Source organism: Dromaius novaehollandiae, chromosome 23 (genome assembly GCF_036370855.1).
Source record: "Dromaius novaehollandiae isolate bDroNov1 chromosome 23, bDroNov1.hap1, whole genome shotgun sequence".
NCBI lineage: Eukaryota > Metazoa > Chordata > Aves > Casuariiformes > Dromaiidae > Dromaius > Dromaius novaehollandiae.
In genome coordinates, this window is record NC_088120.1 from 10,139,496 (window position 1) to 10,153,076 (window position 13,581).

At 39.6% G+C, this 13,581-nt stretch overlaps 1 protein-coding gene across 1 annotated transcript; it reads right to left on the reverse strand.

The window, feature by feature from the left end:
- Window positions 1-289: 289 nt before the first annotated feature.
- Window positions 290-12,644, reverse strand: PSMB2 (proteasome 20S subunit beta 2). The gene is made up of 6 exons (XM_026104662.2): window positions 12,415-12,644; window positions 10,602-10,724; window positions 9,952-10,022; window positions 3,014-3,176; window positions 1,475-1,524; window positions 290-516 (listed from the first exon to the last, which is right to left on the reverse strand). The coding sequence occupies exons 1-6, from the start codon at window positions 12,503-12,505 to the stop codon at window positions 409-411; spliced, it is 606 nt and encodes a 201-aa protein (XP_025960447.1). The 5' UTR covers window positions 12,506-12,644; the 3' UTR covers window positions 290-408.
- Window positions 12,645-13,581: the final 937 nt, after the last annotated feature.

Consider the following 13,581-nt stretch of genomic DNA (forward strand, 5'->3'; position numbering starts at 1 on the left):
TGTTTCTGCCCTCTGGTTTATTGACCTTTAATACTGAATTGTGAAAGTGGATGACAGCAAATCATCTTCTAGAAAATAAAGCATCAGTTTCCCTATACATAAGGAAACTTTAGGCAGAAAGATTTTAATGAGTAAAATAAAGAACTTTATACAAAGTCTCAGAATAGCAGAGAGAATATGCAACCTGAATGTGCAGCCATTAACAATGCATCAAGTTTTCATCCTCATTGCAAATGATTTACTTAAATACTTTCGGGAAGGATCAGTGGAATAAAAAGATGAGACTGGCTATATAAATGTCAATCTTTATTTGATATCCCAGTGCAGTACATGACTTGTGTGCTCCAAACAAATAGAAAAATCTGAAAGTGAAGAAAAGAGAAGACCACTGAAGAAAGATCTCAGGGGTTAGGACATCACTTTTGGAAGGGGTATATTGTCCACTTCATGGATGCCATCTTTGTCAATGAACCGGACATTGAAAGAAGGCAGATTCAGGATGAAACGTTTCTGAAGCTGTTCAACAAAAGATAAAAGAGATGAGATTCATTCAAAGCTTAAATAAAAGAGCACAGTTTAAGGGATATGCTGTTGCACATCAAAAAAATTCTCGTCTAACTTTTCATCTTGGTTGTTCCTAGTATCTCAGGTCACCAAAACTAGTGTTTTTCACTGCTCAGGAATCTATTAGCACAAGAAGTTTTTGTTTTCTGTCGTAAGATTATCCTTGTTAGACCAGCCTGACTAGGCTAGAGATGCAAAATACACAAAGCCTGTTAACATGGAAGGCATTTAAGCAGCAGGAAGGCTAGAGTGGGCTACAACTTAGGTCACAAAGTGTGTATTTCAAAAAGATGTCAAATAGAATCTCTTATATAATATTTCTTCCCCAGATTTCCCTAGCTGTTTCTTCACAACTATAGTCAATTCAATTCTGTCTCTTGTGGGGAAAAAAAAAAAAATCTATCAGAGTCTTCAATGAAAGACTTCTGTGAAGTCTTTCAGTCTGTGAAGATATATTTATGCTAAAATGGATCAGCTTCCTAAGACCAAATCTTTATCTCAGATATTCCTCTACAAGCTGGAAGAGAACTGTGCTTAGAAGTATGTACTAGTTACGTACATGTAATACAAGTAACAGAAGGATGCTTGAATTATGTTCAGAAACAACATAAAAGGAAAAGTCAAAGACTGTCTGTATCAATATTATGCTAAGCATAGAAGAAGCAGAAGTAAAGAAAAGCAATTAAGCTTAAAGTTTACATTCTGGAGGACATGAACCATGCTAAGACAATGCAAGTGCCCACAAATCCTTTTCCTCAGTAGCTATTCTACATATGGCCAATGTGTATTTATTACCCCTTCTGGCAAAGACAGGAAAAATGCAACAAGAGGAACAGGAAAAATATCAGCAAATGAATGCAAACAAACATTCCTTTCTCAAGATCACACAGGCTTAAGTTTGGCAACTCACCTCCTCTAGACATTTCTTTAGGAGCTCTACAGCTTCCTCACGTGTCATACCTGAAAGAGAAAACATCCACAGATTGCTTTAATTAGAGGCCATCTCTCTCAACAGAAACTTTATTAAATTTAAACAACTTTTCAGCTGAGCACCAAAAACTCTCCTTCTCAGCTCACAGAAAACACTTTCCAGATGTACTGAGGATGCCCTGCACTGAAGCGCTCACGCTGCAACAAGCCATTGAGAATCGATTTGTTACACTGAATGGGAAGCATGACGGAATTTTGCCTCCCATGGCCAGGGACTGGGCTTCGGAGAAGTCCAGCCGTCTCTCTCTTCTCGAGTTTATTACAGTTTTAAATCAGCTCCATCTGTCCACAGCCGGCTGCAAGTCAGTGAAAGTAGGCGGAGATTGGTTTTAGTGCTACATTCCCTGCTGGGTATTAGTTTTAATAATGGGAAAGGCACGTGTGTGATGCCCCTGCTATTCTCACACGTTAGGATAAAACCCAGCACTCTATAGAGATGGCAAGCCATGACAACATATTGTAGTTCATTAATTTACTCCTTTCACAAAGAATAGGGAAAATGAAGCAGTATCATTTTCAAAGGACATGAGAAATGGTAAAAAAATCCAAGCTCTGTGGATCCCATGCAACTTGTTTCTAGAGGGGTTTTTTGTTCTACACCTGCACTCACTGTTTAGGCAGAAGAACTCCCATTAGAATAAAATTGCCAGTTTATGGCTGGATTTGTTGCAGGAGAGAGATAAAAGTATTACTAACTGAATAGCTATGCTACCCAACTTTGCACACATCAAGGACTAGTTTTATAGCTAAACTCAAAGATGTCAGATTAACAATATTCCCAGCTTTGTATATTTCCTCACCTGTAAATGGGGATTATTCTTTGACAATGTAAGAACTGAATTATGATTCAAAAGTTAAGACTTTAGACAGCTACTGACACACATGAGGATTATGATCAAGAGATACCATGTGCATAAAACTAAAACAAACCAATCAATCTTGATCACCAACACTTCAAAGGACTGAGATAATCTTGCTAGGAAATAATGTATTTTCATTTGTGTGTTTTTAATATATCAGAAATCAAGGCAGTCCAAAATACAGATCTGAGACTACACTCTGAAGATTGATACTTTGGAAAAATGTATATTTCATAACCAATAGACAAGCAAACAGACAAACAAAGTTATCAAAATGCTATTTATTAACAGACTACTAGCAGCTAATGGTCCAAGAAAGCAGAGCTATGTTTTAGAATAAATGAAACGTTAGTCTGTTATGTTTTAAACAGGAAAACACTTTAAAAGGTTGTCTAGTTTCACATTACCGTTTCAGCAAAAACAGAAGGCAATCTTTAAAGTTACAGTTTTAGTCTAGCAAAAAGTCAAGTTCAAGTCTGTAATACTACAACAATTGTATTGGACTGTCTGACTCACCAAATGTCAAACCCAGATTTTTAAACCTTTAATTTACTAATCAGTAGAAGGAGAATTCTTCCTTCTCCACAGGCTTCACTTACTCGGCTTGTAATAGCGGTCAAGGATGCTGAGGGTAAGGAATGCACCATAGCCATGTGCTGCAAAAGGAGCTTTAGCCAGAGCCGCAAGATAATCCATATAATAAAGGGCAGGACCTTCATGGTCATCGTAGCCAGCCAAGAGGAGGTTGACGTGGTAAGGGGTCTGCAAACAGAAACCACGTTGTCATTAAAGCAGCCACACCCAAATCCTTGAATCTGAGTTCCCCATGCTAGGTACAGAATAGCAACAGTTGATTTAAAAATTTTGCCATAAAATGCTACTAGTAACTATACCAATACTGTCTGCAGGAGAGTTCAATCTCCGAACTGAAAAACAGATTAGGCCTTTTGGTAATATTATGGACTGCAAGAAGCAAAACTGTAAACTGTCTATGACTGTCCTGTAGCCTTTTTTTTTTTTAAAACAGCTGCCATAGCACATTCAAATTAAAGAAGAAAATTTGAATTAAAACGTTTTCACATCGGAGTTTCTCATCTCAACATAAACCCCATGGATTTTTTGCTGTCAACATGGGAGCACAATGTGAACATTTTACAGTTTACAAAAACTTTTAACTTAATATGCTGTTTCCTCAGTCACACTGCAGGTAACCATAGACCATTTTAGCACATATGAAAACTTTTATACAGTTTGAACAGTTGTATTCAATATTATGCTCTTTTTAATTGTCAGTTAGACTTTTATTGCACATACCAAATTTAGTCTTTAATATTAGGCTAATGTGATCAGGTGAATAAGGAAAAGCTAGGGAATTCATTTATTTCCATTCAAAATAGGCAACTACTTAGGTATGGTAGCATTATGATAGCAACAGCTTTTATGTTCGGTTGAAAGCTTTTTTTCTTAAACTAGAAGTCAAAGCAGACTTAATTTCTATCTTCTCTGATTCTTATTTATGACTTCAGAAACAACCTATTAAAGATCAGGAAATAACTACATTTTAGCCAAAAAGACCACCCAACTGCATTAGTGTAACCATGCCACTTTATTGCACCGTACTTCAAAGTCTAGCCATTCCTCAGCGGTTTGCTTCATGTTTTAGGCAGTTCTTTCTTCATATTGTACGCTATCATAATGAATAAAGCAGGTGTCCCTATACCTCTTCTTCCCAGATTTGTATGTAAGATGAGACATACACATAAATTATTTCTAAATTTAGGCTCAGAAGAATTTGGAATTATACATTTTCTAAAACTGCTTTTATATACTGTCCATTAAAATGGACACAATAGAATATTTAAGGCAACTTTCAGCACTTGTAACACATTTAAGTGCATAATTCACTTTGAGGAATGAAGTCCATCACTTGCTCAAAAAGTCTCTTCAAATGACACAAAATAGACACCGAAATTGTCTATTCTGTAGACAGATCACCTTGTCTGTCTACAACATCTATTTACTACCAGAATTCATGTTCACCAAATTTATTCTTGTGTTGTAAATTCAAGGTCAGCATCTAAGGCAACATCCAGGCTACGTTTTGTAGTGCCGCTGAGCGAAGAAGGATTTCTAGAAATTTGAAAATTGTGCATCTTTTCATACATGAGAAATTTAACTCCATCAACCTCCCGCCATTTTAGGCGCTATGGTTTTCAGAGCAAAAGACAACTGTCCACTACAGAAAAACCCTACTCCATCGACTGTTCCCATAATACCAGATGGGCAGCAAGAGTCTTAAAGCTTTCAACTCCATGTTTCCATTTAGCTAACTACATTTTTAGCCAGAAAAAAATCCTGAAAAATGAGTCAAAATTTCCCACAAAGCTAACTTTATAAAAGCCTTAGACAAAAGCTCTTTTCCAAGCATGCAGAAGTTAAGGTCTTGAATTCCTAACTCCAGTCATTCATAACACAGGTAGATATGGAAGCAAATAGTGGAAGAAAAATTTTCATTGCATCTCAATATGGGACTAACATCTGTGTTGAGACTGGGATCTTCTTGTACACTTCAATCCTTTCAGTCCTGTTTACTCAACATGACTCAATTCAAACTGTCATACACTGACTTATCAACTCCAGACTCAATCAGGATGCAGTAAGGTGCAAATATTTGCTTAGTATTACATTGAACTTTAATAACTGAACAGTCCTCCATTTCAAATGCAGCCTTGGATTTTATAAGTAAATCCATGCCAAGAGTTTAAAGCTCTTTAAAAGACTGCTGTGATTACAAAGGTCTACCAAAGAGGTTGCTTGGCTAACACTTCAGGAGAAATTCAAAACAGCAGTTTCTGCTAACTTAACCTTGATGTTGGAGGCAATATTTTTCATCCAAAGTAGCTTTACACTTCATGCTGTTTGATTTAAAATAACTACAGTGATTAAGAGATGTGTGAAATTCTTCAGAATTTGCAGCTGAAGAGAACAGTTGTGATAAATACACTAAAACACCCAGATCAGCAACGGGAGGCTGGGCGGTGACAAGCAGCGGTGTGACATCTGGCGGAAGCCAAAGTCACAGCAAGGGGGAGAGAGGTGGGCGTGAGGAAGCATCCTGCCAAGTGCGGACAAGGAGAGAGGAACTGACAATCTTTGGATTTGGGCCAGACCCTGTCACCTATAATTAAACATAGCATCACAACAAGAAGCTGCACTATAGAGGGTTGGGGGGGGGGGAGTTATACCGATTCCCTCCAGCCACCCCAATAATGTGCTGCAACTTAATATGCTGCATGTACCAAGCTTGGCACTTGCATTACCAGCAGGTGAATCATCTAGGAGGTTGGAGAAGGCAACAGTGGAAGAGTAAGTACAGCATCACCGCCTCATGCAGAAGCCAGCTGACACCAAAGCAGTTTCGAGGTTAGCCTCAATTGCAACAAACAAATGGAAGCCAATAGAGATTTTTTATTTTAAACACTAGACAGAACTGTAAGATCTATGTTTCAGATAAAAAGCACAAAACTTAAACACATGCAGACTATTCAGCAGAAAAGAGCACAATAATGTAATGACCTCGAAGTTACAAGCCCAGGGTCATTACACTTCATACTTTGCACCACAAGAAACTGAGGGATGGACTTACAAGAAACTCCTCAAGTCATCCCTAAGATATCATAATACCATTTTATTAGCTTATAGGACAACTGCTCCTTGCTGGCCTTACATGTTTAGCCCAATCATTATCATTTAATTACTACAACTTACATGCCTCCCAGGACAGTTCCAAGCCCCCTTTCTATACTCTAGAACATGACAGTATTCTTTCAAAACAAATTCAACTCATACGGATATTTATATGTAATCCTATCAAAAACATACATGCCATGAGAGATCTACAAAAGAAGGTAAACTCTTCCTGCTGAGAGGAAGGGATTGTATAATATGACTGATTGCCAAAATAGGGACCTGGACTACATGATCCGTGAGCTTTGTCCCAGTCTGGACATATGTTTAGAAACTCAGAACTACACTTGTGTCTGACAGAAGAAACTTTACTGGCCTAAAAGATAAAACCCAAAGTTTAGCACAATTAGAATCAATCAAATCAGCCGCACTAGAAGTGTGAACTCTCCAGTTCAAGGAAAACCAACACAGGACTCACATTTGCCTAGTACTGAAAGTGATGTCCACAAAATAGAGAAAGGCAGAGAGCTGTAACATCACTATTATCTTGTTGTTAATCATCCCCATGTGAAAAGAAGCAAACGCTTTCTTGAACTTGCAATCCATTTATGCTCTGACAACAGCTCCACACTTGCATGCTTTGTTAAAGCTGCAGCCATGTTGTAATTCAAATGGTTTCAAAATTTATTGACTTAAATGTAGCATGGCACAGATGCCTTACTATATCAGCTAGTTAACACAGTATTTGTTTTCTCCATTAATTTTGCATGCTAATCCAAAGACCTGTTTCTATCCAGCAAACAAAGCTCACAAATGAAACCCTTGGCTGTCCAATAGCAGAAACTCACTCCTGTGAGTATTAATCATTAACATTTGAAGAAATTCAACCCTCCTCAATAGTATGAAGCATGTTTCAAATTGGGAAACAACACATTATTTAGAAAGTCACACACTACAAGGTAAAGACAGAAAGCTATCACTGCTAAACACTCTGCCAACTGCTGAAAATACAAGTAACCTACACTGTAGAACCTTAGATTAGTGCTGGATCATCTATAAATACAAATGAAATCAAACCAGCTAACACAGGGAGGAACCCAGACAGTGGTTAATAGTGAAGAACAAGCTCTGTTCTGGGCTGGGCTGTAACAACTGTCTAATGCTCCAAACCCTCTTGTTTCAGTCTTGCCACTCCCCCACGTACCTTCTAACCCTCCACAACAGAATAAGAGTTTTACATGGTGAAATGTCAATACACCAACAAGCTAAGCATCTTTTCCTCACTGAATTTTCTACTTCTAAATTATTTCCTCCTCCTAACTGAGGATGCTACCTTGCCATTTTTTATTATTTTTTCATCTACATGATTAAACAGGCTCCTGGAATCCTAGATGCAATTTAAATAGATACAGAGAGCTACTGTTAATTTGCTTGGTAACTAGGATTATAACACATACAAAACAAAAATTCAAGGAAGTGTCTTCTGATGGCAAGGTTTACAGCATCAAATTCAAAATCCTGCAACAAATCATGAAGTCTATGTTTAAAGAAAAATGAGTTCTCCCTACAGTATAGAGATCACTGTAGTGTGACAGTAGTGTCAAAGTGCACCATTTGCTCTAGGGCATTGCCATCTGCAACAGCACAACATTTTGTCTCCGGTAAATAAACACATCTGCCTTTGCCAGTGTCCTCCCCACTGTGCTGCCCATCTGGAGCAGGTGAGCTGGAAGACAAGCATGGGCTCAGGAGGAGGGGAGGTGCAGAGAGGATGGGGGCTCAAGGGACACGGCACAGAGGAAGACAACAATGCCACATCATGTCACATCCTGCTAGCCAGGTTTGCCAAAAGGCTTGTTATTGATTATGACTCTCATTAGTGATATTTTTAATCTTACATAATGCAGGGCTGCCTGTACTCAAGTGGGCAGGGCATTCAAAGTCAGCCTCACCTACACCATACACACAGGTTATGAGACAAGCCATCAGCGTCAGGCAGCTGACAGCCACCTAGGCAATGCACAGGTGCCCTGCGGTATTCCCATTTCAGCATCACCAGAGAAGCAGCACAGTTCCATGCAAAATACACACAGGCCTTTCAAATCACATCTGAATAAAAGTTAAAGCAAGCTGCATCGCTACCCCTTAAGGAACTAACATTTACCAACCATTTTTAATCCACTTCATTTGCTGAAGTCATATTTAAACCAGAAGAGCATTTCATAAGAGACAGAGTCAGTGCACGGTTCTGACTCAGTTCTTCTACTGACTTGCTCTACAAACTTCAGTAACTCCAAAACTCACTATCTTCAGTTGTCACCCATGTCTGAAATAAGACTACTGATCTTGGATTGTTCCTGTGGATGACAAGTTCTTCAAGAAGGGATTGGGCCTCACTCTACACATTTAATTCTCAACAGCCCTGATGATGGTAAATGCTATCCTATAACAAATAGTATCATTTCAAGCCTGTGAAGGATACTATTGGAACAGCAACCAACATAATTCATCTCATTTCCTATCCCTGACAGATCTGTTCATTTTCAATATCCTCTTTGCTCCCATTGCTCTTGTTTATATAATGTGTTGGGCAGAGGGCTAATGAAAAGCTCCCTAACCTTGGATCTCTAAGTGTCAGCTTGTTTTTCCATGACACCTTTCAGCTGAAAACAGAGCTTTTTACAAAAATAATTAAGTCTTTTTCTCCCTGGGAGGTAGGTTTTATTTAACCATACATTATACCCATTTATCAAATGCCCAAATCAACCATTTGGAAAGCAGAGGTCCAGGCACACCAATTTATGTAGAGCCAACCACGATGAAAGACAAACACAGACATCTTGACTTCCACACTGGGCTTCAAAGGGTATCCCAGCAAAGCAGCTGGACGATGATTGATGAGAGGCATTTATTAACAATACTTTGAAAAAACTGCCATGAAAAAAATCAGTAATTGCAGTTTGGTAACTTGAAAACACAACTCCAGCTCCATTTTGAAACTTATTGAAAGCTTCATGTTGCTGTTTACAAAAGGGATTTGTTTTGCTAAGTACAAACATCTTTGCTCTATTAAATCATTTTGAGAAGATTAAACGGATTCAGTGCATTTGCATGAAAACTGACAACCTTATCTCAATGTTAAAGATGCTTAATTCACTTAGCTGTCTGCAGTATTTGTGACTACCGCTTACTGGGCCCAAAGGTAGAATTTTAAGACTACAGTTCTATTAGTTACTGTTAATTGATGTGATAACTTTTTGAATAAACTAATCAATTTTTAATAAAGCACACCGTTTCAGCAAAGTGAAGTCATCACTGTAGACAAGCCACCTTTTAATCAGATTCCATCACTTCAAAATAGAAGTTTTCCTCCCAAAAGCCACAGTAATCAGGTAGCCAGACCTCATATTAAATTTCAGTTTTCACATTGCAGATTTTTAGAGCAGTTAATATGAGCAAGGTACTTGTCAAGACAGGGTATTTAAACCTTCTTTAGGCTAGTATCCTTGGCTGCAATTCTCCTTTTCCTTTGCTCTATTCTCCCTTTGCATTGCCTCCATCTGCTTTGCTTGAAATAGATATATAAAAATATAAATGAACACTTAGAGCATTAAAGCAGCCACCTGAAGAAACTAGTCAGACCTCAGCATCCTAGGTCAAATGAAATAAGCAAACAAAATAAAAATATTTTGACAAGTAATATTTTATGAAGATTTTTACAGATGTAACTGTAGAGAGCTTTAAGCTAACTGCTCTTACTCATATGAAATACTACTAACTTGTTAAGAACTGAGAAAAGATTGGACAATCATATGCTTCAAACTGTCAAAATCTTTCAGATGCAACTCACTCGACTCCGAAGATAATCGGCTAGGTTTCTGCGCGTAAAATTTGCAGCTGCAGTAGGAGACAACTCATAACCTGGTGAAGAAATGCATATATTTTTTGATAACAGTGCAAATCCATATCCATGTTTCATTTCCACTTGCCATTCCTATTTTGAAATAATATATTATTCAATGACAACATGTTATTTCATTTAGTTCATCTAACTCTAGTTTATTCTGGAAACTACACTATAATAACCTGCACAAAAAGTTCAGACAGCTCATGTCTGTATAGATCATTAAAATGGACAGTTTCAGGAAAGTAAAATACCTGTAGCCTGAATTTTTAATTCAAGTGTATGAGAAAAACTGGTCACAGTTGTCACGCAATGGACAAATTCACCATGTCATTCATTCATATTACAACAAGGTTAGAAGGGCTTTGGATAAACCTGTTGGTTTATTCTATATATTCAAACCTATTCCAATCCCCACTTTTTCATCCTGCCTTCATCACCACCTTTTCTTGACAAGCTAAAAACATAGAAATCCTTAAAACTAGATAAGCTTTGAAAAATAGCACATTCCACTAACATTCAACTGCAAACTACACCTATCATTAACTCTGTATCTCCAAACCCACAGTCAGTAACAATTCTCATCCTCCACTCACCATTTCTCATTTTGTAGAGTTGAACATTTTTCTGGATGTATTCTGCAAACTGTACAGTGTCTCCAGCCTCCCCAACGCACAGGAGTAAGATCTTTTCACTCATTTTAAACATTTTGTCATGGTCTAGGCAAAGAAGAAAAACAGCATCAAAAGCTATGGTCATGAAAAGAATAAGTTATTTCACCAATATCATAACACATCAGTTTCTTTCAGAAGCATTAACTTAAAAGACTTTGATAATTCTGCTACATCCTGAAACAATATCCAAAAAGTCTTCCTGAGTAAACTTGAACATTCAGTTTCTCACAATTAATTAGTGATGTAGTACATAAGACTCTTGTTAAACATGTATCACCAAGAGAAACAAAAATGAAATGCATTAAGTGCTTTTCTCAGGAAGGGAGGCATTCCAGGAATACATGATCTTACACTGAAATGATGACTAAAATTTCAGAGTATTTTGTTCAGACAAAATTTAACACTACACATGATGCATTCCTGGTTCATAGATAAGGACTTTACTTGGTAACTATTCTATTTTATCAAAATATATTGCATCATAAACAAACCTCATGTTGAAACAATTCCCTCCTCCTGCTATCCAGGACTGTGTTTTAAATAAGAGCAATATGGATGAATGTGACAAATATTTTTGTTTGTCATTGGTTGCCAATATTTAGCCTCATTTTTTTAATTTAGAAAAAGCAAACATCTGAGTATTGATTACAAATTACAAAACAGCCCACTGAAATATTCTGGAAATAACAAATGGTAAACTAGAATTTTTCACTTGTAATTATAGTTTTAAAACTCATTGGCATTTATTTGCAGAAATCCAAATTGCCATAACAACAATGCTAGATGACAATTCTGTGATCATTCTAAAACTCCAATCCTGCCTAGTTAAAGCAAACTACTGCTCAGGTGAGACACAAACAAGAATTCAAACAGCTGTTGGTGGAAAATGAAAACCGCTTCTCAATACTGAAGCTAGGTCTAGAGAACAAACTCTAAATTTCCATATCTAAACCTCACTTTCCATTTACTAAATGCTGCTGAATAACCTCAGCTGCAAGATGCTTAGAATGTCACAAATCTTTAATAGGATTTAAAGAGTTAAAGCACCTAAAAACTGTATAAAAGTTGCATGTCTGGAGAGTTCAGTGTCTGCTTTCAGGACTGATCAATCTTTGCAACCTACTTAGAGTTTGAAGCAAATATTGGTAAATACACATATTTTATACAAATATCTAATTTTTCCCCCTAAAGACAAATAAATTCTAGATGTAAGTACATTTTCCTGAAAGCTAATCAACAAGACTATTTGGCACCAATCACGTTAGTTTACAAAGCATATTGCTCAAAGCGGTCACATATGCATTTTCCATGTGCTCACATGCTTCACAGTTATTTTTCTAACACTACTCCAGTCGATTTGGACAGACTTGAAAAGAAACGTATTATTCAGGTAGCAGCACTGCTAACTATAAGGTTAATGATTTTATATAAAAGTTTATCAATAGTGTAGTGTACTTTAAAAAAAAATCTCCTAAAAACATTGTATTTAAATTTAAAAGGCCATTATACTTTTTAACACATTATTGCAACAGCAGGTAGAAAAAAATCGTTTTGGATTAATTCAAAGACATGAGAAACCCCTGGATTTTTCCCTCACGTAAAGAAACCGAAAGGTACCACAATTCGGCCCGTATATCTCGTGCGCCGATAGCTCCTGCCGTACGAGCGGGTTAACCTGCCTGAGGCTTTTTCTCTCACTATTCCCCTTCCTCCGGGCCCCCGCCTCGCCCCTCACCGTTCTTCATCTGGAGGATGCTGGAGGCGGCCACCGTGTCGGCGGCCACCAGGACGTAGTCGGGGCCCTGGATGCCGATGAGGTACTCCATGGCCGGCCGCGCTCCGCCGCCCCCCCCGCGCCGGGCCTCGCCGTGACACAGCGAACCGCCGCTCGCCGCCGCCTCCGCCTCGTCGCACCGCCCCCGCTCGCGCGCATGCGCGGGGCGCGCGGCGATGACGCCACGGCAGCCGGCCCTCGCGAGAGCCGCACCCCGTGTCGGGGGGGGGGGCGGTCACGTGGCTCAGGGCGCCGGGCGCTCGCTGAGGCGGGCGGGAAGGCGACGGCCCAAACCCAGCCGAGGCCGCTTCCCGCCTTTTTATAGCTCTCCTCGCTGGTCACGAGCCCCGCCCTAACGAGCCGGGGCGGGGGGGGGGGGGGGTGCGCCTGGCCTGTCAGCGCCCGCAGGGCGGGCAGCCGCCGGCCCCTCACGGCTCCCTGCGAGGCCCCGTGGCACCTCCGAGCCCAGCCTGCGGCCAGCCGAGGCCGGGGTCCCCCTGCCCCGGAGTGCAGCTCTGTGGAGGGCATGAGGGGTTGGGGTGCTCCCCTGGTGCGGGCAGCCGGCCCCCTGCCCTGCTCTGCGTGGTGATGGAGGTTTCAGGCAAACCCGCCCTGCTGTCAGGCAGATGTCTTGGGTTTTTGCTGTGGGACAAAAATCTTGCCAGCCTTGGTCTTTGGCACTATTTCTGGCCCCAATACACCTTGCTTGCTTTTAAAGGACACAATTCCAAGGAAAAGTCTTAAAGGAGATATGTAGAAAATGAGAAATGTGATAAGTGCACATCCCATTTCTGCCCCACATGCTTTGTGAAATGACAGCAAACCGATTTGGCTGTGTCTGCCAGAACGGATGACTAGATTTGCTTTCTATTGGAGTTCTATGGGGGTCCAAGAGCAAAGAAAAAAAAATAGAAACCCTGCTTGTAAGGCAATTGTTCCTCAGGCACAAATTCTTTTGGAAATAAATGATTGGCACTCCTGCAGCCTCTGATCTATGTAGTCAAAGGGAACTGAACTGTGAAGAGACAGTGAAATCCTTCCAGGAATGGTGGAGTGATTTATCTGCTGCCCATCTCTGTGTCAGAATAGCCAGCCATGCCAGCTGCGCGCAGAGCCAAGCCCCGGGCC